This window comes from Anser brachyrhynchus (assembly GCF_964034855.1).
Source record: "Anser brachyrhynchus genome assembly, chromosome: 5".
In the NCBI taxonomy this organism is placed as follows: domain Eukaryota; kingdom Metazoa; phylum Chordata; class Aves; order Anseriformes; family Anatidae; genus Anser; species Anser brachyrhynchus.
The window spans coordinates 8,289,717-8,316,996 of record NC_137699.1 but is presented as its reverse complement, the minus strand read 5'-3'; the positions used below and the strand labels follow the sequence as shown (position 1 = coordinate 8,316,996).

Genomic DNA, 27,280 nt, shown 5'->3' with positions numbered 1-27,280 from the left:
TGACAGGTTGGCTGAAAAACACCAAGAGTTTCCATTACAGAAACTAAAAAGGGCAACAAGAACATATGCAAAAGATAACTGGGAATACTTCCCAGCAGTGCTTGCTTGCTATCCGTCCCGAAGGACTGAACCCATCAGCCAAAGCTCCACTTGTCCCCACAAGCTTCCGCAGACTCTGCGATGAGCCCTATGGCTTTCCACAAGTTGCAGCTGTAGAGAAGTTCACCAGCTTCATCTCAGCTTGTTGGGTGCTTTGTGGAACACAGCTAACAACTCCAGGAGTACAGAAATACTGAAATTCAGCTTACTACGTACACAGTTCTAGCTGTGAGAGTGAGATGACTTGTTACTGTTACCTTTTTTTTCCCCCCACTATTCATGATGCAAGAATGCTGGTGCCTTCATTTTGTCACTTGCAAAAGGCATTCAGTCTCAAAAAAATATATATACATATATATATTTATATTTATTTATTTATTTACTTTACTGATTGATTCCTTGTGCAAAATATCTTAAATAAGTTTCCATAGGAAAGGATATTTTGGAATACATAACCGGAATAATTAACAAGTAAAAATATAAACATGGAGAAATGCCATTCAATCTTCAGAACATTGCTAGCATAAAAGCTCATGGGCTGTGCGTGTGTGTTGAAACTTACTAAGTAGAAAAGCAGAAGCCACACATGTCAAACTCAGTTCTCTGCTGAAATTTTATCACAGACATGCAGGAAAAATGTTAAGATTCACAACACTAAATGGTGGCAGGGAAACAAACTTCTATTTCTGATTTAATTAATACGGATTTTTATTCTGATTTTTTACGTAACGAATTCTAGTTTATATTAAATACATTATTACTGTTTTGGACAGCTAATTATTTTTAACATTTACCCTCAATCTGTGACTATCTACATGAAATCTACACTTCCAACAATACATTAAAATCATTATTAACTTAGGAAGTAAGCATTGTTTGATTGCCTCTAAAGTTAAAAGTCAAACCACTGAACTGGCAGAAGTCCCCAAATAAGCTCTTAGAACCACAGTTTGCTGAGAAAGGTTTTCATAGGATTATTCTCTGCTTTTGGAGCAAAGAGAATTATTTTTAATTTTAGCCTATACAAGTAGTTCATATTAATGTTTAATTAAAATGAAAAAATAGACTGGGAATTGGAAAAGCAAATGTGCCACCTGCAATTTATGAATAAAATCTAAGAATGGAAGACTACGTCCATTATCTCTGCAATCTTGAAAGACTAGCTTGACCAATACAGGAACAATAGCTCAGTTTAGAAACTGAGACAAAAGCAATACTTTGTCTAATGAGACAAAAAAGCTGCTGAAATGAACTTACTTTAGGTATTTAACAGTTGTAAGGTGGTTTTATTCAAGCAAAAGAATTTAAACATTGTGTTTATTCATAAATTAATTCTAATTTGCATCCAAAGACTGCTTGAAGTAATGACAGAAAAAAAGTTTCAAAAGCCTAATTTACCATTGTATGTCCAGAAAAATGTAAAATGCATAGACTAAAATGTAAAAAAAAAAAAAAAAAATAGTGACTAACATATAGCAAGATATGCTGTTATTTAAATAAGAATAAGCAGCATAACATCTGATGTTACCACTAAAGAAATACTGTTAATCAGCAAAACTCAAGCTTTCTTCCAATAAAAAATCACCCCTATTTTAAATAGCACAAAAGCAAAACCAGATTAAGGCTAATTATAAATATCACTTCAACTTAAACCAAGCCATTTTGAAAAACACAATTAAGCACTCTCTTTTCCAAGCAGGTAACTTGGCAAATGGCAGTGCTGAGTTTTCCCCTGCTCCCGAGGCTTTCCCCTAAGTAACACTGTCTGCCTAATCTTTCTTCAGCCCCCTTACGGTGCCATCCATTGCCTTGCTTGCCCTCTTTCTGCACCTTGCTGCTGTTTATCCACCTTATCAGCTCAGGAAGAAATTTCGGCAAAACTCTTCCTCTGGTCACCGATATCTCTGGGAACCGAATCCATTAAGATATTTCTGACCCCTACTCATGCTATTTTAACTGGCTGTTGTACAGGAAGGAACTGATAAAAATAGGCTTACAATGCCCTTACAGATGAACTAGCAGGAGGCTTGATTGTGATTGATGCCTGAATAAATACACAATAACAGGCCCTACATTTCAACACAGCTTTTGATAGAAGGTATGGAGAAGTGTCGATTTTCACTGCCTGGATTGCAGCTTTCTTTTCTCAAATACCTGGGAAGTGCCTTCCAGAGCAGACTGACTCTTCTACTTTGATTTTAAATACAGAGAGGGAGGTGGTATTGGTAGGCAGGAACGAATATTCGTAGGAGCCGGGAATTACAAAGGTGTGTTTCTTCCCACAGGTGCTTATGTGTGAGCCCCAAGTCTGAAAGGTCTAAATCCCTCTGAAGCCCAAACCCCTCCGCAGGTCCTCAGAGCCAAGGTGGGTCCATGGGAAAAACAAGCAACATCCTGAGAGCTCTGTGCCGAACCAGTGGCTCAGGCTTGGAGTCGGAGCTGGGCAGCGGAGGGCTGGGGCTGCTGTGGATTTTGGCAACTCAGGAACTCCCTGGGAGAAGTTCTCAGCAGGCATTTGGGTACAGGCTTTGCTCTGGGGAATTAAAACAGAGCCAGCTTCTTGCTTTTCTCCCAGGGGCTCCCAGTGGGGTCAGCTACAAGAGGATGCTCCTTGCGAGGGCAGCCCATGTCCTCGCTGTACCTCACTGGTGATGGCTGCAGGTCCCTGCCCGGCAAAGTGGCCGCATCTTCGGTAGGAAGGGCACTGTGGAGATGCATCAAGAGGACGAGCCCAGCCACTCGCTGCTGGTTTGGACAGGGGGGGTACCGTGTTTCCAGCAGAGTTCCCAACAGCTTTCACTAACCCCACTGCACTGCAGTACAGATTGAAGTCTCTCTGTATTCTTTTATTCTTTCTTAATAAACTAGTTAGTGCTGAGTTATGCATTTACCAGCCCAAACAAAAATGTCAGGAAGCAAACTCAGTGCCCAGTTTTTATTAACCTTCCTCTTTTTGCAGAAGAGGGCTTCAAGTGTCCTGAAAGGACACATTATCAGCTCCCACTCCAAGTACCACTGCTATCTACACCACTTCAACAGTATCTCTGATATGCCCTTTCTTATCCTGCAAATATATAGACACCTACTTAGCTTTCCAGTGGCATGATCCAGCAAAGTACTTAAGCAAGTACACAAACTTCAAGCAGGCAAATAGTCCCACTGGATTCTTTGAAATCACTCATGAAAGTAAGCTTGAATCTGTTCAGTACTTTCCCAGACCACCTTGCTAAAAATACCTAATAGTAATACTTGGCACTTGGCAGTACTTCGTGTGTTGAAACTACTGCCCAAACAGCAAGCAGAGAGGTGCGCATCCAAACAGCACGAGCCTCATTCTGCAAATAAAGAAATGAAGGCAAAGAAACAAGTTACTTCCTGCTCCTCGCGCAGCCAGGCAGCAGCAGAGCTGGGACTCCCACTCCGTTTCCTTCCCCATATGCTCAGTCCTTCTGGCATAAAGTGGCTCTTTAGCTGAAAGCACGGTTAGCATACATAGCAGCTGCCTGCCAGTCTGCAGTGCTACAAACAAAATTGAAAAATTTGGTTCCACCAATTATTTTACAACAATTAATATAGATCAGTGTGATACATACTCGAAGATGTGTTCTTCTAAATGGATAGTAATTGTGCTACCTAGTAATTTCAAAGACATAGGCATCTCTGACATGCACACGTTGCAGTGTTTTTTTGCGGGGTTGCAGCAGCACCACTGCCAAAAACCACCCCTCAGTGGCAGGGATGGGCTTGACTACAGGCTTGAGACATGAACTTACAGCTCTAGCTCCAAAAGCTTGCCTCGGGAGTACTGTAATTCAACCCAGCACAAACCCCTGTGCTCTGCTAAGGAGCACCAAACACGCTGTCCCCTGGACAACTCCATGGTTCCCAGCACTGCAGGAAACGCTTGTTCCTGCGACCGCCTTTCACAATTACTGGCACCTTTCTAGAGCGCCCGCTCTCCTCTACACCAGCAACCTATGACCCAACTGTTCATCTCCCGAATAAACCGATGCATTTACTGAATCTCCCTCTCACCCACTTAGCTTTCTGAAAACTGTCTGAATTAAAATTATTTCATTGCAGGTGACCTAGGTGCAATTGGCTTTCAGATGCCCGCATAAGAGCAAATCACATGGATTTCTGATGAGAGGGTACAGTAACTTCCTAATGGATTTCTCCTCGAGCATTCAACCTACTAAAAACGTAAGCCAGACAAACAACGCTGTTTAAAAATATATCATGTCCAATTGCAAATGCCTGCTTTATTCACAAAGCACTTTAGTTTAAATGAAACACCCTTACATTTAGAGTACAAACGTGGACACCAGACCTGCCACTCCATTTCTTGCTCTTCTTTATTAGCAGAACTTACTGAAGTACCACCTCTTTTTGGAACCATGGTTCAACACAACAGTAAATCCCATTTCAGGGTACCCAGTACTAAAACAAAACTAGATCAAAACCCCAAACAAACTCCAGAACAAAGCACTGCAGCAACAAGCTGCAAAGCATTCACCCAGTTGTAAACGCTGAACACACCCAAAGGAGTAGCTCTGTCCTGCTGCAGTCAGCGCAGACTCCCTTTTTTGTACTCTGGGTACCGAATGAGAAACGTATCTAACATGGATGAAGCCTGCATTAAGGGGTAGTATGGCAGATCTCAGACCCAGCACTACCAGTTGCGGAACTGGGGCTGAGATCACACTGTGCTCCAGCCTCCCTTCCCTTCCCCAGTCTCACTGGGATTTAAATGCTTACAGGGTGACATCAAAACCCCTGTGTCTGAAGTCATTTAATACAGCACCTTCCTGCTTAGTGTCACTGGAGAGGTCGCTCCCTTCAGCAGGGAGAAGTAACAACTCCTGGCTCAGGGACTTTGGTGATTTATGAGCAACACGCACGATGAGTGCGATTTCTTTGTTTAGGCTGCACCGCTCCCCAGCCCTTACCAACCAGAACGTAACAACAAGTGCTCTGGTTTTATGTTACCATAGTTCTGGATTAGCACAGTCGTAAATCAGGGCTGTGACCCATATTTTAATACCTTTTCTTCTCCCAGTTATTATGATTCAGTTATGATTTGAACAGCATGCCATTCCAACCAAGCTGTGACAAATACACTCTCCACACTGCACTTTATAATGTAAAAATCAATTTTTGCACTGAGCTTGTAAAATAAAGCCTAACATACATAAAAGAAACTGAACTTTCCCAAGATTGTTTTTATTCAACTGCTGATAGCACAACTTGCTATTCGAGTTCATATAGATGCACACAATGTAAATGTGAAAAAAATCATATAGCAAAAGATTTTTCCTATTGCAATTTAGAATTTGAATGGAATATAAATTCAGTGGACTACTAACCAAGTGATTCCCCCAACCTGCAGAACAAGAAAGCACTTAAGTCCATATTAAACTTAAGCAAGTACATAAATCTTACAAGTTTCACAAGGATAAACGTGTGCACTGAAAATTAAGTTGGGAGTTTACTGTTGCTTTTACAAACAGAAGAATGAAAATTCAAACCAAGATACCTGTAATTACAAAGTAACAAAGCTCTGACCACAGTGACTGCCAACAAAAAAAGGTAGTTCAAACCCCTAAATATTAGTGGAAAAATTCTATATAGGTTACTCATATGGTATTGTAAAAAAAAAAATTAATTACATTAAATTAAAATGCAGCAATAATCTGGTAGATTGTATCATCCTAGACTTTAGCAAAATGCGATACAGTCTTTTTAAAAAGCCTTAAAATTGGCTTGCCTGTTAGGAGTACCACTCAGAGGAACAGTGGCTAAAGGGCTATAAACAAATAAGATTGCAGCAGCACGAGGGAGGTGCTAGTGGATTGCTACAGGGACTGGTATTAGGATCAGTTTTATTTAACATCTTTATTAATGATCTGGAAGAACGGGTAAACAGCACATTAATTAAATTCACAGATTTCAATACAGCAAGAGGTGTTATAAACATGACAGTGGGGAAAGAAATTATGCAAAAGGAGGTTAGAAATGCAGAAGTAAGAAAATGGGATCCCTTCTGAAAAAATGCAGGCTAGTACACTGGAGAAGAATTTAAAAATGTAAATAATCAGTGAGAGGAAGCAACCTGAAAACTGTTAAGCTAAAACAAAAGACCTAAGGGCAACACTTGACAGCGCATTATGCATGAGCTCGCAACATGAACGGGGGAAAAAGAATAAAATGATGCAGGCTACACACATGGATGTATCACAAGACATCAAAGAGACAATGCGGTGCAAGTCCAGGCTTCCTGCAGAAGCAATAAACATACAGTTGCCATACTAAATCAGTATTTCAACTAGCCAAGTGTCTCCACTCAACATACATTATGTTAGTGACATTCATGCAAAACACTGGATTTTTGCTTCTCAGCCTCTTGTGAAGATTTAAATCAAAATAATATCTGGGAAATATATATATATATATATAAAAAAAAAAAAAAAACAGAAATTAAGAAAGAGCAAAAGAGATAAACCTGGAAGGATTACAAAGACTGAATACATAATATAATAGAGACAGGAGCTGAAAGGCACAGGAATATATACATCAGGAAAGGAAAAGAAACGTTTAGGCTCATCAAATACGGTACAACTTGGATTTTTTTAAGAAATTAAATGCATATAGGAAGACTGTTAAGTGGAATATCAATTCCCATTAGTAACACCTACCAAACTAAGGAACAATTTTGAAAGGAGTTAACTACAACACCTTTTCTTTATTCATCAAAATTGAGCAAAACGTTCAAAAATATAGTGCAGGAGACAATCCCATAATGGCAGAATGACTCAATAGGTCTTCTCCATCTCTAACTTCAATGATTCCATAAGAGACAATAAGCAGAGAGACAACCCCCTGCAAAATTAAATCACTGGGAATCAACTGGAGAATGAAAATTAAATCACAGTAAAGTATTTTCTTCTTTGTAAGCATTAGCATTAATCACATGCAAAAGTAAAATATTAGTTAATTTGATTCTCTGTGCCTTCCAGACTCCAGTCGAAATGAATCAATGCAGGAAGAGCGATTTCTCTGATAACTGGGAAATGATAAGGAAAAAAAAAATCTGTAGAAAGAGATGGTGAAAATGAAATGGTCAAAAAGGGGCTATAGAAAATCATACTATGGGCTCTATTTCTTCTGAATCCCTAATAAGAATAACACAGGTGATACTTCACAATGGTGGCTTTTAGAGAGCCTTACCCAAGATGGCTAGAATTAGAAAGAAAAACACCTTCCGCAGTATAAAGTATTACTGATTTGTTTGTTTAAATGACTGTTATCACTACTCTGCAAGCCTGTGAAAAATGGCTTTATTTCATATGGCACCTTCAAACGGTTAGCCCGCTGTAATGCTTCGGGTCTGCCACAGGTAAAAGAGCCATGTAACCTCGAATCCCAGCAGCCCCTCCTCAACTCACGCACGAAAATAAGCAACGGGTGCGATGGATTTGCAAAGCGTGATACATTTTGGGACCCGTTTGCCTTAATTGCTGTGAAACAGGTTACTGGGGTGCACATAAGCCGCTCACGCAGCTATTCATGTCAGGATCATGTCAGCGATAAGACACAACCGAAAGAATTACATCTGCACAGTGTCAGAGCAGGGAGGGAGGCAGAACGCTAGCATTTAACACTGTTCTTTAGGCCACGAAAGGTCAAACTGGACAAAACATAGCCTAATGAAGCAGTTTGTGTCGGGGGGTGAGGCAGCACAAAGACTTTTAAATTAGCAGTTAAATCACGGCATGAAGCGATAATGGAGCTGGGTCTTATCACAGCCAACAAGAATTCAGATACGTACTTCACTGGAAGTTGAGACTGGTCCAGTTTTGCAAAGGGTGGTGATTTAAGCTCACGTGCTAGTGAAACTGAGGCATGTGCTGTGGAAATAACAATAAAAAAGGACACGCATACAGTGAGAGAACAGCACTGCAGTCGAGACAAACCCTACTGCCTCACCGCCAATTTATTTTCCAGCCAACAACCCAAGCTCTTTAGTTCAGTGACAGACATTCTTGATCTGACATGAAAATATGTAATAAACATAATGGAAACTTCAAAAATAAAGAATCAAACCGAAGGGACAAAACAGAAAAAATAACTAGGGGTCTGTTTTGTTTCTTCCAATACGTTTTGAAAATAGATACTTTCCTCCTACAGGGAGGAAATAGTACATTTAATTGGAATCATAAATCATTAAGCTTTTATAGTTAGTAATATCTTATATAATGAAACTAGTTTCTCACCACATACACTGTTTATTGTTCAAATTTTACAGTAAGTTCTAATAATGGAAGTGTTACAGATCAGTTCAGCTTGTAGGCTTTTTTTTTTTTCCCCATTTATATTCCGTCAGTTCCTTGGTGTTTTGTTTTTCCTTTTTCTTCTGTGCGCGGTTTTGGGTTTTATTTTTTTTATTCTTTTTTTTAAATATCAGCATAAATCTGTCTGGCCTTCTACCTACTCCAGAAAAACACATGCTATTTTAAATGACTCTGAATATTAGGGGCCTAGAAGTATCTTTAATACTCTATAAATGGAGTTAAAAACATAGCCTTCCTTCTGTAATCACAGCTTAAATTCCAGTTCTCACCTTTAAAGATGCGAGGTTCTTCTCATTCAAAAGGCACCTAGCAAGCACTTCTGCTGTGCCAGGCTCCTTCTTGCAGCTGCTGCTCACCTCTCTAGCAACACGCAGCCACAAATGTCACCAACTTGAGCAATTTTCTATAGGACTGCAATTATTTTCCTCTTTCTATTTTCCCCGTCCCACAGCAACACAATCAAGATGTAAAAACAAAGAAAGTGCAACAGACACATCGCTGATTTCATTGCCATTTAAGACAAGCCCAGCAGCTCTGCGCTGTGGGCTGATGAGGAAACCACATTAAGCACTTGCAACAGAACATCCAAGTAGACCTGTTTTGCAGCCTGATTAATAGAAACAACCTCTAAGGACTAATCACAAGTCGAGCCCTGTTTTGTAGATTAATAGAACAAAGGCACGAGAGAATAGGGAAGGTTACAGGACTGGAATATAAATAAGAAAAGGTGTACACTCTGGGCAGTTTGACTGCTAGTAATTATCAGCTAACAGCACATCCTTACCGCAAGGTCTCACTCTTCTGTGCTAAAGCAGCTCATGTCCAGATGGACAATCTGCCTACGCATCTCTGAATGTCTTACCTCTATTTTAACTCCAGACTTTATGAAATCAAAGCAAAACCTTTCTCAAAAGCAAAGCATATTTTCTTCTCCCTTAAATTGCTGTTGAGATTAGGTGATTATAAAGCTTGCAGGAAGTACACTTTTCAGTTATATACACACAGCTCAGCAAATCCCACGTGGGCATACTGTGAGTGCCTGGGACTCAAACACTGCTGCCACTGCAACACGGCAGCAGATGCTAAGACCCTGCAAGGAGGCACGCAGCTCCTGCTGCGCCATTCTGGCCAGCAGATTTTGCTGGCCCTGAGCAGGATTCCACCTCGTGAAGGAAATGAACTCAGAGAAAAGTCCTACAAATAAACCCCTCCGAAAGGAGAAGCAAGATAAACTAATGCTACTGTAAAACAAGAATTAGAATTTATGCATGAACTGTGTGTAGTGGCTGTACAAATGCCATACAGAAAATGATAGAAAAGACTTTCGCGCCTCTGAGGAAAGCAGTTTCTCTGCTTTTCAAAGTATTCCATTTGATTGGCTAAGATAAAATTTAGTGATGATAATGGCAACACCAAATGCCTGCTTCAGAGCTCCAGGTACCACTTGCACTGTGAACTTCATGAAACACATGGAAGCTGCTGTCCAAAATCCTGAATGACCCAAGTCCTTTTAACTTCAGAGAGGACAGATTTCATCCTTTACGTTTCAAAGTATCTCTTCATACACGGAAAGATTAAACAATATACTGAACTCTACTAGAGTGATTCATACTTATTTCCGCATTTTCTAAGCCTTCGCAAAAGCTCAACCTCTTCCCAAAAGCTATACACACATGAACACAAGCAATATCGTTCTTGAACCTTATAAATCCAGGAGTTAATTAAAAAGGATCTTCAGGGCAGGCAATGGATGACATTCTTCCTTCAAGTGGCACTTTTTACATTTCTCAGGAAATACAAAACCTAAGTTTTATTCACAAGCAGAAGAAGGAGACAAACTTTTTAAGCACTGGAAAAAAAATTCAGATGCACAGAGTCCTGGATTACGGTGTATCGGGGCATTCCACATTGAAAAGAGAAACACTTTAGGACTGCAGTTTTCAGGTTAGTGCTCAGTTTGCCTTTTTCCTATGTTTTCCTGCTATGCAGAATATGGAAGTGCCCTAAGCAGCCCAGATGGAACACCAAGAGAGGTGTTAAAGAGAACACCTTTCTTGTGGTTTCTTTTTATTACATTCCCAGTTTGGGAAACAAGATGCATTAAAATCTGTGCCAAGAAAAGGAGACTGAAAGATTCCTCCTTGCTTCTTACATAAAGGTTTTTTACATGAAGTTTGAGGCAATACATAATCTGTAAGTATATTCGCAGGGTACAAACTTACAAGCCTTTCTCACCAGGGCAACAACACAGTTAGCAGCTCCAAATACCAGCCTTTGTCAGTAAGATACACGGATTTACATGTGTACAGAAATAAAGAGGCTTTCTGAGGAATTGGACCACACAACTTTCTGTCAGTCCTACCCATCCAGAAACTGCTGCTGAAACACCAAAATGGAAGGCTCTCCAGAAGCAGAGGATAGACAAGTTGGCAGATATACAGATACAATACTCAAGTACTCAGAATATTACTTGCAAAATAAAGGGCAAAGGACATGATGACACGCTTGTCAGATGATTTCACATCACTACTAGCTCATTTTCAAGGAAGTATGATTTCCTTTGACAATGGAGATGTAGGCACAAGGTTCCCAAATATGACATGCATATCAGTATGTCAGGCCACCCGCGAAGCACATACATAAAAGGTTGCAGGTTTGTTTACAGAGATGGCTTTTCCCAAAACGCTAGAAGAGGAGGAAAAAAGAATGGAGTTACTAGCTGCTAACTCCATTACTTTTCACCCCAGCATGCTGTGCACCCAGGCTGTAAAATGGTCCTCCTGTTTGTGCATGGTTACAGCATGCAAAGCAGCTTACGCTTGTGACTGTACTGACACATCACCCAGAGGAAAGGCAGACAACGCAACCCCTGCTGACAAGCAGGTACAGCTCACCTGTTGGAGCTACATCAGATGACGAGGCTGTGCTGGAGCAGGCACTTTTGGATAACCCAGAGCTAACTGGGTAGCAAGGAGGTAGCAAGCACCACAGCTTGCGAGGCCTCCTGTAGACACATAGGGGAGTACGCTCCTCAGCCACTTCCATCAAGGCACGGTGATACGTTGTCGTCACCTTCCTGCTTGTAAACACCACTTAAGCCTTCTTTTCCGAGCGCACGAATACGAATAGCTCTCAGACATAAAAAGATTTTAATGCTTACCTAGTACAGTCTGAAATGCCAGCAACTCCCCTACCTTAGATATACACAAACCAAAAAATTGACAAGCACCTAAACATTTTAGAGGTGATAAATACCCAGTGGTCTCACTGATTTTCAACTAAATCCATGAGACTTGACCACTTGTGATTAGATGCCAAATCTATTCTACTGAAAGGATTCTCATGAAAATCTGATGAATGTAGTTGTCACTCCTGACCTTTACATCCATGCTCAGTTTCACAATCAGTGTTCTCTTATTTGGAGTGCTCGTGCAATTTCTGCTTTATTTCATAGCCTCTGTGAATTCCATTAAGTATCTTAAACTGGTTCGAGTTAGCATTCTGATCAATAAGTATTAGATAAATATGACCCAAATCATGTTCAAGATAGTCATGAGAAATCTTACCCTTCATTGGGAGCTAACAAAATTCAGTCACTTGCTACATGACTTATTTTTATTAAATCCATAACACTATTTTTCAAACTTAGTTTCTCTTCTATTTCATTTTATCACTATCACATCATGGGAGTCTCATCATCACCTCCATGTGAAGCAACATAAATTCTTCTACACACTTTCCTTATATTTCTCCAGAATAGATAACTATGAAGCAAACCACCTGGAGACTGCACTTAACCATTTCACATACCTGATACCTCCTTGAGACAGTGCGCAGGACAATGCAGGACAAGACCTGCAAGACCTGCTGTCCACCTCTCAAGCTCATTCATTTCAAATAATCTTTAAAACGCACTTGAATGTGTCCTCTATATTTCCAATTACAAGTTAATTCAGCAATTTTCCTAATTTTTATTTACATCTATAATTACAATTTTATATAAATAACTATTTAACCAATTATATATATATATATATAGTTCGTTAAATAATGATAAATATCCATATTTAACCACTAACTACATACTTAACTTCAGTTTATTACTAATCTCACCTAGTCAGTGAATCGAGCCACGTCCCAGATCTGGCGCACCTAGGTGCCTTGTTCAAGTGGGCTGTTTCGGCTACATTTTTGCAGTATGGGTATCAACCTTCCATTGAAGGTATTGACCCATGCATGTCTCTTCTAACTTGGGGTCACAACTCCTGACCTAGGAAAGTGTCCTGGTTCCAGTTAGGACAGAGTTAATTTTCCTCATAGTAGCTGGTAGGCTGCTATGTTTTGGATTAGGATGAGAAGAGCGCTGATAACATGCTGATGTTTTAATTGTTGCAGAGCAGTGCTTACACCAGGCCAAGGACTTTTCGGCTTCTCGCTCTGTCCTGCCAGCGGGCAGGCTGGGGGTGCAGCAGGAGCTGGGAGGGGACAGACCCAGGACAGCTGACCCAAACTGGCCAAAGGGGTATTCCATACCATCTGACGTCATGCTAAACAATATATAGGGGTGGCTGGCCGGGGTGGGGGGCCGGCTGCTCGGGGATAGGCTGGGCATCGGTCAGCGGGTGGTGAGCAATTGTATTGTGCATCACTTGTTTCGTACACATTGTTATTATTAATACTATTATCATTATCACTATTATTATTATTGTTATTATTATATTCCTGTCTTAATAAAATGTCTTTATCTCAACTCACAGGCTTCACTTTCCCGTTTCTCTCCCGCATCCCAGAGAGGGAGGGGGGAGGGTGAGCGAACGGCTGTGTGGTGTTTAGCTGCCGGCCGGGTTAAACCACAACAGAAAGACTCACTCATCCAGTGCTTTTAAAGCAACAGCATTACTGACTAAACTCCCCACCAGAAGTTGTTTGGATCTAAATATCCTGCTGAAAATATACATACTTCCATGCACATCAGGCTCGACGGGCCTCTCTCTTCCGGGGATACAGTCTAGCCCGTCTAGCTGGCCTCCCCTGCAACAAAGTCTTGGTCTCCTACCTAGCTCCTTGCTGGGGTCCTGGTTTCTCAGGCTCACCAGATCACTCTGCCCCCAAGTCCTCTGTCAGCCTCTCTGCCTCTCACTCAAAGCACTCTGCTGCTCCCCGCTTCTTCGTGTTTGGGGTATACCACACAGGGGCAATGAAGGCAAGAAAGTAATGGGACCTGAAGCACACCATCCAGTGCGGAAAACGGGATGTAAACTCTGGTCTGATGTAATCCAGACACAGCCCAAGGCACTCTCTTACTTTTCCAGTCTCCTATTGAGAAGCTGGCTGTCCTCAAGTAAGATAATCTTTCAGTTAACCTTAACAGGTCGGTATTTTCAATTTTATCTGTCTTCCCCTCTGCACTTGAGCACCACAGAGGTATGGCACAGATACAGGAAGAAAATGTAAGAGTCATGAGGTGCGCAGAAGCCACACAGGAGAATTATATTTAAGTAATCATCAACAGTGGTCCTGAGCCTCACCTCACAAGGAACAGAGTAACTACACATTAGGGTTAACTCTCCCCTTCCCTCCTCTTTCCCCAGCTCCCATTATTTAGAGTTTCTCCTCTCACGGTGAAGCCTGTAGAAGCTAAGCTGAAAAATTCAGGACTTGGGTAGTATTCCCTACTCTTCCTAACTCCTTGCTGGGTGTGAACGGGTTCAGCCTCCACAGTGCACACAAATGTCACTGTATACTTTCAGTGTTCACAAAAGGAAAGCAAACTTCTTGTTCCTTAACAGTTGGCAAATAAAACAAACAAAAACCACACACACATACACCACTTGTAGATTTTGTATGCACAACTTCTACATCAAAATTACCTTGCTGTTGAGCAAACCTTGTTTTAATCTATGAATAGGAGACCACCAGAATTAAGTAACCCCTGAGCAGCACAGGTGATGCTCATTGCGGCTCTTTGCTCTTTTGTGTAGCATCTACTTAACTCCAGGCAAACAGTGCAGGAATTAGAGACATACAGCGCATTATTGCCTCAATCATTTGTTTGGGAGTGCTCTGAAGGAGTTCAAATCCCTGCTTCCATACTAGGAAAAATGCAAGAGTTAGGAGAACCACCATTTTTGCCTGTTTAACTGTCTAGACTTCCACCCACAAACAGATGCAGTTCGTGTGTACTAGTAAATTCATGTTGACGCTGAGCCTGAATGAGAAATTAAGACTTTATGACTTGTCCCAGTGATGGGATGCAGAGCTTTCCAAAAGAGTTCGCTAGGACAGGGTAGCACTGTAGTATTAAAAATCACTTACGAGATAATATATTTCAAATTACAAACATTCCATTATTTCTTCAAAGAAAAAAAATTTTAAAAGTAAACAGAAAAAAAAAATTAACTTAGAGTGAATCTGATATCAAGCAGACCGAAAAAAAATCAGCAACATTCCCAACAAGGCAAAAAATGTAAACAAACCGCTGCAATCCTGGACCTGGGGGAACACATTCTTCGAACTTAAAATGAGAGGCTTGAAGGACAAATGCCAAGAAAAACGAAACAGAAGCCCGTACCTTAAACACAAGCACGCTACAGTGGTGGCGTGTTTGTTTAATACACGGACAGAGGACCAGACTTCAGTTTTTGCCAACATTTTGCTCGGTTGCTGACTTCTCCTGAACAAATGCTGGAACTCATACAAAAACTGGTACATCACCAGTTTTCTTTTCCAGTCTCCTCCTGGTTCCCTCGCTGCTAAATTGCAGTGAAGAACTTTATTGCTGAGTAGTCCGATTTCTATTCCTCCTTTATTTTAGGCACTAGTTAATTGCCAGCTAAGATTATGAAATAAAAGAAATGAGATCCATTCTAACCCATCAGTATATCTGAATCCTATCATGTGAGTTGCCAATTGGTTTTCCAGTCCTCACACTCAATATCTGCTGTTAATTTGCTTGCTATTTCAAGAACTTGAAGACTGTCAGCAAAATCCATGATGCATTACGAAACTTATAATTGAAAAGAAAAAACAACATCTGATGCTTTTCTGACAGGATAAATACAAAGTCTGAAAACACTGATCAGAAGAAGAGAGATGTACTAAGTTAGAGCCACTCGGATTAAAATATAATTGCAAATGAAGCAGAGAAAGAAACAGTTACAGAAATAAATTCAAACTTACACAAAATCTTTTGATGAAACCCACAAAATTTACAGTGTGCTAAAAAGAAAAAAAATCTCAAAAAAATTATTTTTATAGCAGATGACTGAACCTTTCTACACTTTCTTAAGGTTGCATTATCTATGCCAATTAAAATTTTGCTTCTGAAAAAGAAGTTAAGGCACTTCCTCTAGAGTTACTAAAAAAAAACCTTGAAAGCCTTGGCTTCTCAGAGGTGAACGATAGTGAGCTGTTTGTTCTTGACCTCTGGATCACCCTACAGATCAAATTCTTGGACATAGGAAAAACCCACCAGTATTCATTAAAAGCAACTGGGAGGCCAGCTTTGTGCTACTGTTCTTGAGACCTGAGCAAACTACAACCTGACAAATGTGCAGGATATTGCTGAACAATGCTGCAGTTCCTGTCAGAAGAGAAGAGCTTTATTCCCAGCTTCATTCAGGATGAAGTGATTTTAATCACAATGATGCAAATCACAGATTTTGAGTCATTATTTAAATAATCAATTTTAATCTTTTACATTTGCACTTTTCAGTTATTTCCATAAAGTTGATTCAATTAACCATTAAAATACATTGATTTATATAAAATTAGCTTTTATATAAAACATTTTCGCTCCTTAAAATGATTCATCTTTCTCTACAGTGATTTAAACAAATATATATGCTGAAAGTCTTTGGTCTTCAGTTTTATATTTCATTCTGCTAGATACGGGTGTATTTTAGTAGCTAAAAAATAACGTACATGATTGCTTTACGAGATTACTTTATACTTATGACTGGTGGCATTTTTGTGAAATTTTATGGAAAACAGGATTTAAAATCCATAAATAAACCTATCATCTCATTATTCATGAAATTATGTACCGTAAATTTCTAAGCACATAAAATGAAGCTCATCAGAACACTTTAAACTTTTTCCTTTTAAACAAACCAAAAAAAGCTAGCTGTAGAGCAGAACAAAATAAAACAGAAAATATTCTCCCTGAACAATTGTTCCTGTCAAAATGTGGTTTAAACAAATTCTGGCTCCAGTTAACTGCAGCTCTCCAGTGGTTTGAACGCTTTTAGAGCTTCATCTGAAAATAGACATTGCTAGAATATTTGTATTCAAATGTCAATAGCATGCTACAGAAAGTTTATTCCTCAACATAGATGAACAATTTCAAATATTACTTGAACACACATAAAGTACATTTGAATTTAAATAAAACTTACATTAATTCACTTGCATATAATTCAGTACCTCAAGGTCCAGTAAAAACAAATGATCTCTCCCTACCCTTTTAAAGATACACCGGTATATGAGTTACTCTTATATATATATAAGACAGGGAGTCCTAGGATTTAGAAATTCATACATCCATTACTGTTTGTTTTTTGTCTCATTCAATAACTAGCCTTAATCTCAAATTTCCAAAGGAGAAAATGTTTCTATTGGAGCCCTGAAGAGTTTTGACTACCCAAAGTATAAACTATTTATCATTTTTTCCACCAAACAAGTCAGATTCATAGGGCAAAGTCAGAAGAAAGAGAAAGAAGGGAAATATTTTTGTTGATTGTTATCTATAGACTATATGGAAAATCTTCAGCCATTTTACTCCTTCAAGGTACATCAAAGAATGCCCTACTCAAGGTGTGAAAATGTCAGTTAGATCTTCCTCTGAAAGTGAGCAGAGCCCAGAGTGTGATTCATGTCCCACCTTCGCTCTTTTCTCTTCTAGGGGCTGTTGCTCTGTTTTTAACTCCCCTCCAGCTAATGCCATTTAATACTCTCAGAACCATCAGGCTAAATTCAAATTTTCTGCTCCTTAGAGGCTGTTGATATGCACCACCGCACATTCCAATTGCAAATACACATGAATGCTCCCGTGTATTGTAAGTTATTTTCTACATACAAATTCTTCTAAATTGTAAGTTAGCAGGCACTACTTGAATTCTCTTAGGTCTTTAGAAAGCTTTCAGATGTACCACGAGCAATAACATGTAATGAATATGGACTGATATTTCTTTTCTGTAGTTACACTGAGTTGGCAATTTACATTTTCTAAATAGATAGATGACTTATAGCCAGTTTTCCCAGTCTTCTGGCAATTACTTCTTGGAAACCTCTGACAGGCTGAAGCCTCCAGAATCACAGCTGTTATTCTTGGTTTGATCCCCCTTTTTAAATTAAAACCAGTAGCTTTATCAGCAAATGAGAATTTTTTTTCCCTCTGGAAATACAAAAATGCACATAAATTGAACACGCCAACTTATCTCATTTTAGGGTTGGAGCATCTTCTGGGTTAATGACCACTGTTCCACATCTGTGACAGAACTAATTGGGGTAAGGAGGCCATAAATACACACAAAATCCCCACAAATTCTCTTCCTTTGGAGTAATCTGAATATTTATTCTAGTAGAGTGAGATGCGATTAGAAGGGAAGGAGAAAAAAATTAAGAGTGGTCAAACGCTTGTCTAATCTTTCTGTCTTAGTTTCCAGGCACAGATCAGATTTGGAACAGATTTTTCCAGTATCTAATGCAACTTTTTGTCCCCCTTGAGGACCAAGTAAAATACTGGACACCAGCTTAATATTCATCTTCTCAGGGGTGCAGCGGCAGTGGTGGTGGGAACCACACAAATCAAGAGAAATGAAGATACTTATCTCTGTCCTCCAAACTCGGATTACATATACTGATCTAAAAAGCTGTACTTAAAATGATAACCTCAACTTCATTTCCCATCACCAGTTGCTCGAAAACATCCTTTGACAACAGTTTGTCACAGCTGAACACAAATGAAACATCTTTCACGAGAGAGTAGAAGTCTGCATTTGGTTGGAGCAAAACTTGCATTTCAGAAATCTAGCTGAATCTCCCATTGATCATTAACTGGAGAAATTCAGTTATCAATCAATAGATTATCAGGATGAATAATCAAGATTTGTCTTCCACGACAAGGTTGCAATATATATGCCACTCATGGTTAAAATCAACTCTGATGGCTTGTCCCTTGGAATTTCAGAAGAAACATTCTAAATTCACATGTATACCAGTGAAATGAAGGACTTCTAGACACAGCTGGATGAAAAGGATAACTAATCACAATTACGAATTTTGGAAACCACAGAGGGCAGGGAGGGAGAAACATCAGTACATTTTGCCAGCACATATAAATGTAATCTGTCCCAATAAATTTTGAAAAGATGCCTACACACTGAAATCATTGGGTGCCTGCAGAATGCAAGCCCTCCGTCTCATACATATGAAAGAAGCTGAACAAAATCTTAATCTCAGCAGGTAACCTTCCAGCTCACACAGCTATTCACAAATCTACCATACACTAGCAGAACTTTTATGGGCTCTGTTTTCTTCTGTGTGTTATGTAGTATTATACTGAAAAAAATAACTTTTTTTTTTTTTTACTTTGAAATGTCTTTACAAGATGGTTTCTAACCTGAACTAAGACCATCTTTCCCAATTAGCTGGTACTGCAGGACACAGAGGGTTGGCTGTTTAATTATTTATTTTTTAGTTAAGCAAGCTGTCAGGCTGACTTAAGCTACTTTAAATAAAGAATTTTAGATCGAGCTATATTGTTTTCTAGATAGCACTAGTACACATGCATTATCTAAAAAGTATTGTCAGAAGCATCAAGATACGTGTATAAACTACCAAATACCGTGGGCTAAGTGAACGGTCAGGAGAGATGAGACGAAGGTAAGCATGAGAAAGGGAAAAAAAAATTATGCCTGTATATGTTTGCCCCATTCTTTGGTTCAGACCCTGCCATTTCCCCTTCCTCTTCGTTCACCTGTAAAACAAGCCTGACATAAAAAATGTAAATTGTAAGCTTAAAATAAACCCTTTTTATAGGTGTGCATAAATTAGCATCCAATCACTTCAGCTGATAATTGAGAATGCCAAGTAACATAATGATCATCACGATCACTGAATTTCAGTTTTCTGGTAGAGGCTCAAAGGACCTTGGTTATTGTTGTTAGTGTGAGAATTTAAAATGAGTGCTACTGAAGACTCCACAGAGAGATAACAGGCATTGCAATTTAACAACATGTTGAGAAAACAAGGAATAGTCTCCTTAGTACAACACTGGACAGCAATTTTCTTCCTGCATATGCTTGGCTCAGGGGTGGAATGAAATCAAAACTAGCTCAAGATGACATTATTTTAGCTTTACATGAAAAAAAAAAAAAAAACTCGCCTCAAACTGATCAGAAATAGCACTTAAATCACCTGCTGCCTTGTACCTTGTGTTGCGTTGGTGATAAATGCCACCATACTAACCTATTAGCACAGCAGATATAAATATCTAAATAGCATACAGTAGAACGGTGCTTCCTTCCCTAATACATATTACATATTAAGATGATACTGAAGTTAATCAACAAGCACTGAATGGATATTGAGTCCATAATTTAAGTGTGTTCAGCATGCAGAATACAGATAGGTTACAACTTTTTCTTTTATTTCACATACATGGCTAAATACAGCATACTTATCCACATGAAAAAGTGGCCATTTCTTCAGAGCGGTTAACAGCTGAGTTTGATACTATTCTGCAGGACAATACAGCAAAGCAGCTTCATGCATTTTCAGCAGGAATGATTCCTGCTGTGGTTTAAGTAATAAAGAGCAAAGAAAGTTTAAATTGAGACTTACCATGGGGCACCGTATATTCTGAATCCTTTAACCGTTACCTCTGAATCTTGTAAGTAAATACTATTTGTCAGGAGTGACTGAACATTGTCAAAGTCCTCTGGTTTCAATTTGGACACAGAAGGAAAGCGGTAGTAATCTTGTTTAACAAGGTCTGCCATGAATTCCTTATCAAATGTCAGTTCATGATTCCCAGCAATCACTATTTTATATTCATATGGCAGGTTTCCTGAAATAACAAAAAAGGACTTAATTAGCACATTTTCCTCCCACACCAGCATTGCCGGCACAATAAGTAGACAGCTAGCAGTGACAGAATGAAATACCCAAGATCTGCGTGCATCTCCATGTTGAGCAGAAGCTATTAATGCTGCCTCTCTTCCATTGAATGAAACTGTTTTAAAATGTAAAGTAACGCCACAGAAATAAATGTCATAATAGTAATAATTCTAAACAATAATTCTGGGTGTAGTGCAGCATTAAACAAAACAAGCTGGCAGGCACTGAACCACCTCCAAGCATGGCATAAACCACCAGTGCTCCCTTGTTTTCAGCTGATTATATGTTGGTTTATATTACCCTAAGCTGTGAATTTCCACTGAATTCATGGGACTGGGTCAGTCAGCAGTGCTGAGTCCTAGCCCATGGAAGCGACCCGCAGTGATTTAACCGGGTGTCCTGTGGGTGGGTATAACAGAGGCGGCAGCATGCCTCACCAGGATGCCTCACCAGCATGTTGTGAGGATACCAGCTACAGAGCACTGAATCAGCTAGCTGGCACAGGTGTTTTTGAATTATGCAGTTTTTTAGGTCAATGTGTATGGAACCCAAGCATTCAAAAGATGGCATTTATTCCCAGACCTAGTCTGTTCTTCAAAGCTCTGACTCATTTGAAATGGACTTTCACTTTATTATTATTCAGTTTATGGTAGTATCTCATTTCTGTAAAGAGTACATACATAGAAGAAACCATGGAACCCAAACAATTAAGACATAAGGTAGGAAAAAAGAAATGTGGCTAGCTCATTTATTTTGAGTTTCAGATATAAAGAGTACAGGCTTGATCACCTGAAGTCCATGCAGCTATTTTCAGTGTTTGGAACAAGGCATGGATCAGGCCCATGGAGCCAGATTTCTTTTGAGTTCAGAGACAGATTTTTCAAGCACTTGGTACTAACAACCAGTGCCAAATATTTCAATTAAACATATTGAGTATTGGGCTCCCTTAAAAATATGTTCCTCTACTGTGATGTCTTCACAGAAGTCAAGATCTTTTACAAAATCTGTCTTACTGTGATTTGCCAAAATTCACATCCAAGTTTGCATCAAAGCTAAAACCAGGCTCACATCTCTCCTCTACTGCCCTCGCTGTCTGATTCTGTCTTGAACCAAGTTGTTCATTTTGGTGCATATTCCTAATAATCATTTAAAAAATTATTTTTTCCCCACAAATGTGCACAATACTTTACAACCAAATGGATGATACATATGAAATATATCATTATATATATTCACTTTCTGTACTGCTCATGGGTCTTCAGTTATTTACACAAACCATGAAAGCAACAACTGACACACTGTAATTGTTAATGCTGTTAGCCCAGGTGCTCATACGTATATATACATGTAGGTATGTCCACTGATTTGGAAATAAAACACAGGTCCTCAAAACATACATGGGTACATCTTCCAGATCTGGAACTTCCAACATCAACCCCCAAGGGACACAGAATTGTATGCTATGTATTTCTCATGAATACTGTTCTCCTACACTAAACAGACACAGCTTTTCTAGTTCAAAACTTGTTTTAAACAGCTTCCAAAGGTGTTTTCTCTTTTTTTTTAAACAGTAAGTTTTAAACTAAACCTGTAAACATCTACAGCAAGATTAACTTTCCCCCAAATAAGGCTTATAGGGAATCAGCCCAAACTCTCTGCTTTTCAGTATTTACAGCAGAGAAACAGGAATTATACAAGATACATAAGCATTGTCTTCATGACATTAATTAATTCTGGATAGAATAACAAACAGCTATATATCCCCTGGGGAAAAACGAAAACAAAAAAAATATCATAGATTCCTCACACCTGAACTAAATGCAGTTAATACGTATCCATAATTCCCTGAACTGCTGCATTAGATTAAAAACTTGGGGAGACGTAGTAAATGCTCCTCTACAGATTACACCCGACTCCTTTCCCTCTTCCCTTCCCCATCTCTGCTACATGCTGCTCCGTAATTAATTTTTATTTGAATACTAGAAGTACTAAAAATTCCTGCTCTTTGACACTCCTGGGCACAAGGTAAAATTGTTATTTTCTCCTCTCTCAGGAAACACGAAGACACCACTGGCATGAAATCTGATACACTTGTCATACCTATCAATCCCCCAAAACAAGAAAGATGTGATTAAATTCTCAGAGAAGTAGGATGGAAAAGTTAAATTTAGGTTTCTGCTAAGTTATTAACATTTACCATGATAGCAGAGAAAACTTCTTGTCTTACTAGATGAATGCCCAGGTTTTACACTTTCTCCAATTTATTTTGATAGGAGACCTGAAAATCAGCACATTTTGCAGATATTATGTCCAATTAAATCTGGAATACTTTGTTTGAAGTGAATGCTTTTTATCTTGACGTGTTGAAAAACAAGGCTTACTTTAAAGACATAGGACAAAAAAAAAAAAAAACGAGTTGTGGGATTAATGATTGTTAAAATGTACAAATGTAATATTATACATGTTATAAAAGCAACTGAAATCACTGGGGGAAATCTAACAATAATTACTTCTATTAATGTCAAGAAAGCCATTAATTTTACAGAGACTAAGGAGATGCTCCGCTTGGTCAGTTCTTGAGCCCCGGTAATGCATCAAGGAGCCTCACAGGGCCCAGGTACTAGGCCTCAGGCACCAGGTGTAACCAGGGAGCTCAAGACTAGGCCTCACCAATGAAACTCCAGGATCAACACCAGGGACTGAGAAACAGGGCAAAACGGGCGCCTGAGAAGAAATCCTACAGGGACCACAACTCATCAATATCTGCCTGCAAGCTCCAGCTTTGTAGTTCTGCACATCCACAGTGCGTGAGCTGAAGAGCAACCAGTGCTGGCTGTGGATGTATTCACCGCAGTCCCGAGTCCCCCGTGAAGGGGCAAGGCAAGATGTGCTTCACTCCATAGCTGTACACACATCGTTATTTACCATAGCATGGGCACAGAGTTCTGACCTGGCTCCCCCGCTTAGCTCCCTGATTTTATTACCAGCCACATTTTGCACTTTTTCTGGAGGCAAAAACCACCAAAGCTGCATTGCGAGCTAGCGATGAGGAACATGACTCATAAAAATGCCAAAACACCAAAAGCCAGGCCCAAGCAAAGGAGAGCAGCCAGAGGAAGTCTCATCCATTTCTTTCCTCTTCCCTGAGGAAAGACTATATAGCACTAATCACAGTAATAAATTACCTGCAATCAGATTAGCTATTTGTTCATCACATTCAGGTTTTGCCTTCCTGAAAGGCCCTTGTGGCAGTGCACAACATTCATCCTCTCTGATATAATTTATGAAATATTTTGGTGTCTTTTACTTTCGCAATTTTGCCCTTTGTCTATAATCTGCTGACCTTTTGTGCTTTTTATGGAAGCATGAACAGTCACACAACAAATCTCCTACTTCATGATATTTTAGTTTTCATCTTGACCAGATTAATCTCTGCCTATCTACTTCCATTCTGTCAGTTCAGAGAGCCACTGCACCACAATACACAAGTTGAAAGCCGTTTTCTTCACTAAAATTCTGTTAGCTACATTTTGTCTTCATTAAACTACTTTCCTAACTACTAAATTTTCTATCATGTTTCAGTAATATTATTCATTCCAATTTATGCTATGATTCTGAAAAAGAGAAGAATAACTTCTCAAGCTAGGAAGAGTTTGATGTGTTCGCTGGGACAAGCACCTCAGAAACTCCAAATATCAACTCACAAAGTAAAAGCTAAATTTAAATTAAAAATACTTAACTGTTTTCCAGATGAAATCAAAAGGCTAACATCATAGCTTCTAAAAATGATTAGAGCACTAAGTCTGTGAAGCAGAGTCACTTATACTGAAGTATTTGAAATCTTAAAAAGGTATAGAATACATATATGTGCACATGCACACACACGTGGTGTATATCTTCAGTATATGTTAATATTTTTTTGGCCAAGATGTCATTTAACATCTGCCCTCAGTAGGAGTATAACAAGAGCAGAAGGTAGTAGTTAAGAAAATGTCACAGCTAGAGAAGTTGTTATCCTGAAGGACAAAAGGTGAATATCACTCTTGCTCAAAGAAGAGCAAAGATATGTAACTTCAAATCATTTGAAAAAAAAAAAAATATATATATATATATAGTCAATACATTAATCTGGCAGCCTCAGAAGATTTCTGTAACTTTTCTGTTTGTCAGTTAACTGTCAAGCTAGAGTCCCATATAGCAATACTTTCTTCCATCTGATCCACAAGCCTTCGTTCTCACTCCTCTGCCACTAAGCCCCTTTGCCAGCACACGGATTTCGTGGCCACAGAGCACAGTGGATCAGGAAACCGACCCCGCTGAAAACCGATGCAGCAAATAAGGAACAAGACTGTATGCCCGTGCTAGTAAGGCAGGACTTCTTTCACTGGCAGCAACGATGAACAGCACTTTAAAGCAGAAGCTGAACAGACTGACTTTAAATATGAAAATTACATTGTTGTTTTTTGGTTTAAGTTTATCTTAAATAGTTGATCCTAGGAATCCTTAATCCATTGAACAACCATTTCTATTTTAATGGCATGCTTCATACAAGTCCAACTTAGTCGGACAACTGAAGTTCGGTAGAGCTGCCAGACATGAAAAGCAGTCTGACTGTCAATGAATGTTAACTACTGACTCCCTATAAAAATTTTAAAAAAATCACATTGTTTTTTGACTACTGTTATCTACAAAATGCATTGGGAGAAAGGGGAGCTAGAAATAGCATAATACTAACTGTCTATATATAGTGGTACAAACCTGTATTTGCACACCATTGCTAAACAAATACTTTTGATGTGAAGCTCTGAATATGCACACACATGCATTAACTATACACACCACACAACACTTCCATGAAGCGTTAAGTGCTTTCATGGCCTTTTCACAGACTCATAGACCCTTTGGCCATATCCTGAAAACTGCGCTGAGAAACCTTGAAGTAAAAAGCTTTGTCCTTTCAAAAAGGAGGAAAATCTCTACAAGTGAGATGCCTGTGCAAGTCAATCACCTCCAATTTACAGTGTATCATATATGCTTCAAAGAGCATAACTAGCTCTGGAACATTCACTTACAACCAACCCTATGCATGTCTAGAGATAAACACTGAAGGAGCAGATTTTGTGTGGTCCTATGGCCTTCCAGTCCCTGCAGCATCTCAGGTTGCCATCAGCTGTCTGACCACAGCTGAATAAGTGCCCTGACAGCAGCCAGCAAACATCATTACCGCCGTTCAGTAGCACTGGAATTCCTCAAAGAGGTTTCCCATGGAAAGTCCATTGAATCTCAAGGCGATGGTTATTACTCTTCTTCCCAGCATTATAGAATAATCACAACACTCACAAGCCCCTTTCAGAATTTTAAAAGCAACAGTATCAGAAAGGATCTGATTTCTCCTTCAGCAGCAACAAATGAGTTAGACTGTACAAGTACAGTTATATAGACCTAAACTTCCACATGATATGCTGGACTTCTCTCACTATAAAGGATAACTATCCACCCACTGTAGGTATGGAAGTTCAAAACTGGGTATGGAAAAAAAAAACATCCTTTCTAGGATGAGAATGATTGGCTTTAAAAATATTCTGGCTGTTTTAATCAAACAGCCTGCATAAGAAGTCTTCAATGAAACAGCTAATGCTGATGCCAACTGATATACTGACTGAAAACATAACCCATGTATTTTTATGCATCTTCCCTTTGTATCGGTAGAAACCTAAAGAATGAAATAAATAACAAAAAAGCAGACAAATAATAGACAGAACATGCACAAAACCAGAACAAGTTTCTAAAGAAGCAGAAAGAGCTGAAGCCCAAGATCTCAAAATCTTTTTGATGAAAAGTATTCCACCAGCTTTTTAAACTCTCATCAGTTCAGATGCTCTTCATTTTTTTCCTCCAAAAGAAAATCTGGAGAAGGAAAAATAAAGGCAAAACACACATGGGAAATGCAGCAAGGCGAGTAGATGAATGAAAGTTTAACTGTTTTGCCTTTATGCAAGGAAAACATCAGACCACAGCGCAGGGAGAAGCAAAGGCTGAGACCCTTGAGTTCCTGTGATAAATCTAAAGCTCGCACATTAAAGCTCCCCTTTGTTGAAAACGCTGTTAGACACAACAAAACAGAAATGTTACGTAAGTGCAAGCTCTGCCTCTGACCTTTCACTCTGTAACCGTCAGGCTTCATTAATTTTCACAAGGCCTGACAGCTCTAGCGTTAATACTCACACTTGCTGATCGAGCCACACAGCAGGTTCAGACTGCTACCTTCTCCTCTGAAACTCATGCATTAGGATTTCTTCCATGCTGGCAATGGAAAACCAAGTCTAAGAAACATTAAACACAAAAAACTACGTTACAATAATGCCAAGGTTGAGTCATAAACCCATGAAAGCAAGGAAGTATTGAGTGAATCTTGCCTCAGCACCTGTAACTCGGCTACCCAGTGCCAAGATACTGCAGCCTATACAATCCTCTCTGAGTGACCACAGATGCAGGCACTGCTGTACCTATATGGTCACTTATGAGCCATCTGAGGCTGCAGAATTGGCAGTGCCTAATACCAAGTACTTCTGTTTTCTCCCATCTAGGTAAATGAATTGAATTTGGTACAACACTGGGCCACAACATCACCAAGCACTGCACGAACCCTGAAACAGGGCCGTATATACTGCCGAACCTAGTTAGCTACGGGTCTGATTTAACGAAGCTCT

The 27,280-nt window shown here is 39.4% G+C and overlaps 1 protein-coding gene across 1 annotated transcript in view; it reads right to left on the bottom strand.

The window, feature by feature from the left end:
• MPPED2 (metallophosphoesterase domain containing 2) overlaps window positions 1–27,280 on the bottom strand; it is a 603,962-nt gene that overhangs the window by 431,117 nt on the left and 145,565 nt on the right. Inside the window, exon 9 of the mRNA XM_080595267.1 lies at window positions 20,295–20,520. Coding sequence (XP_080451393.1) covers window positions 20,295–20,520 — 226 coding nt within the window. The remainder of the gene's footprint in view (window positions 1–20,294; window positions 20,521–27,280) is intronic.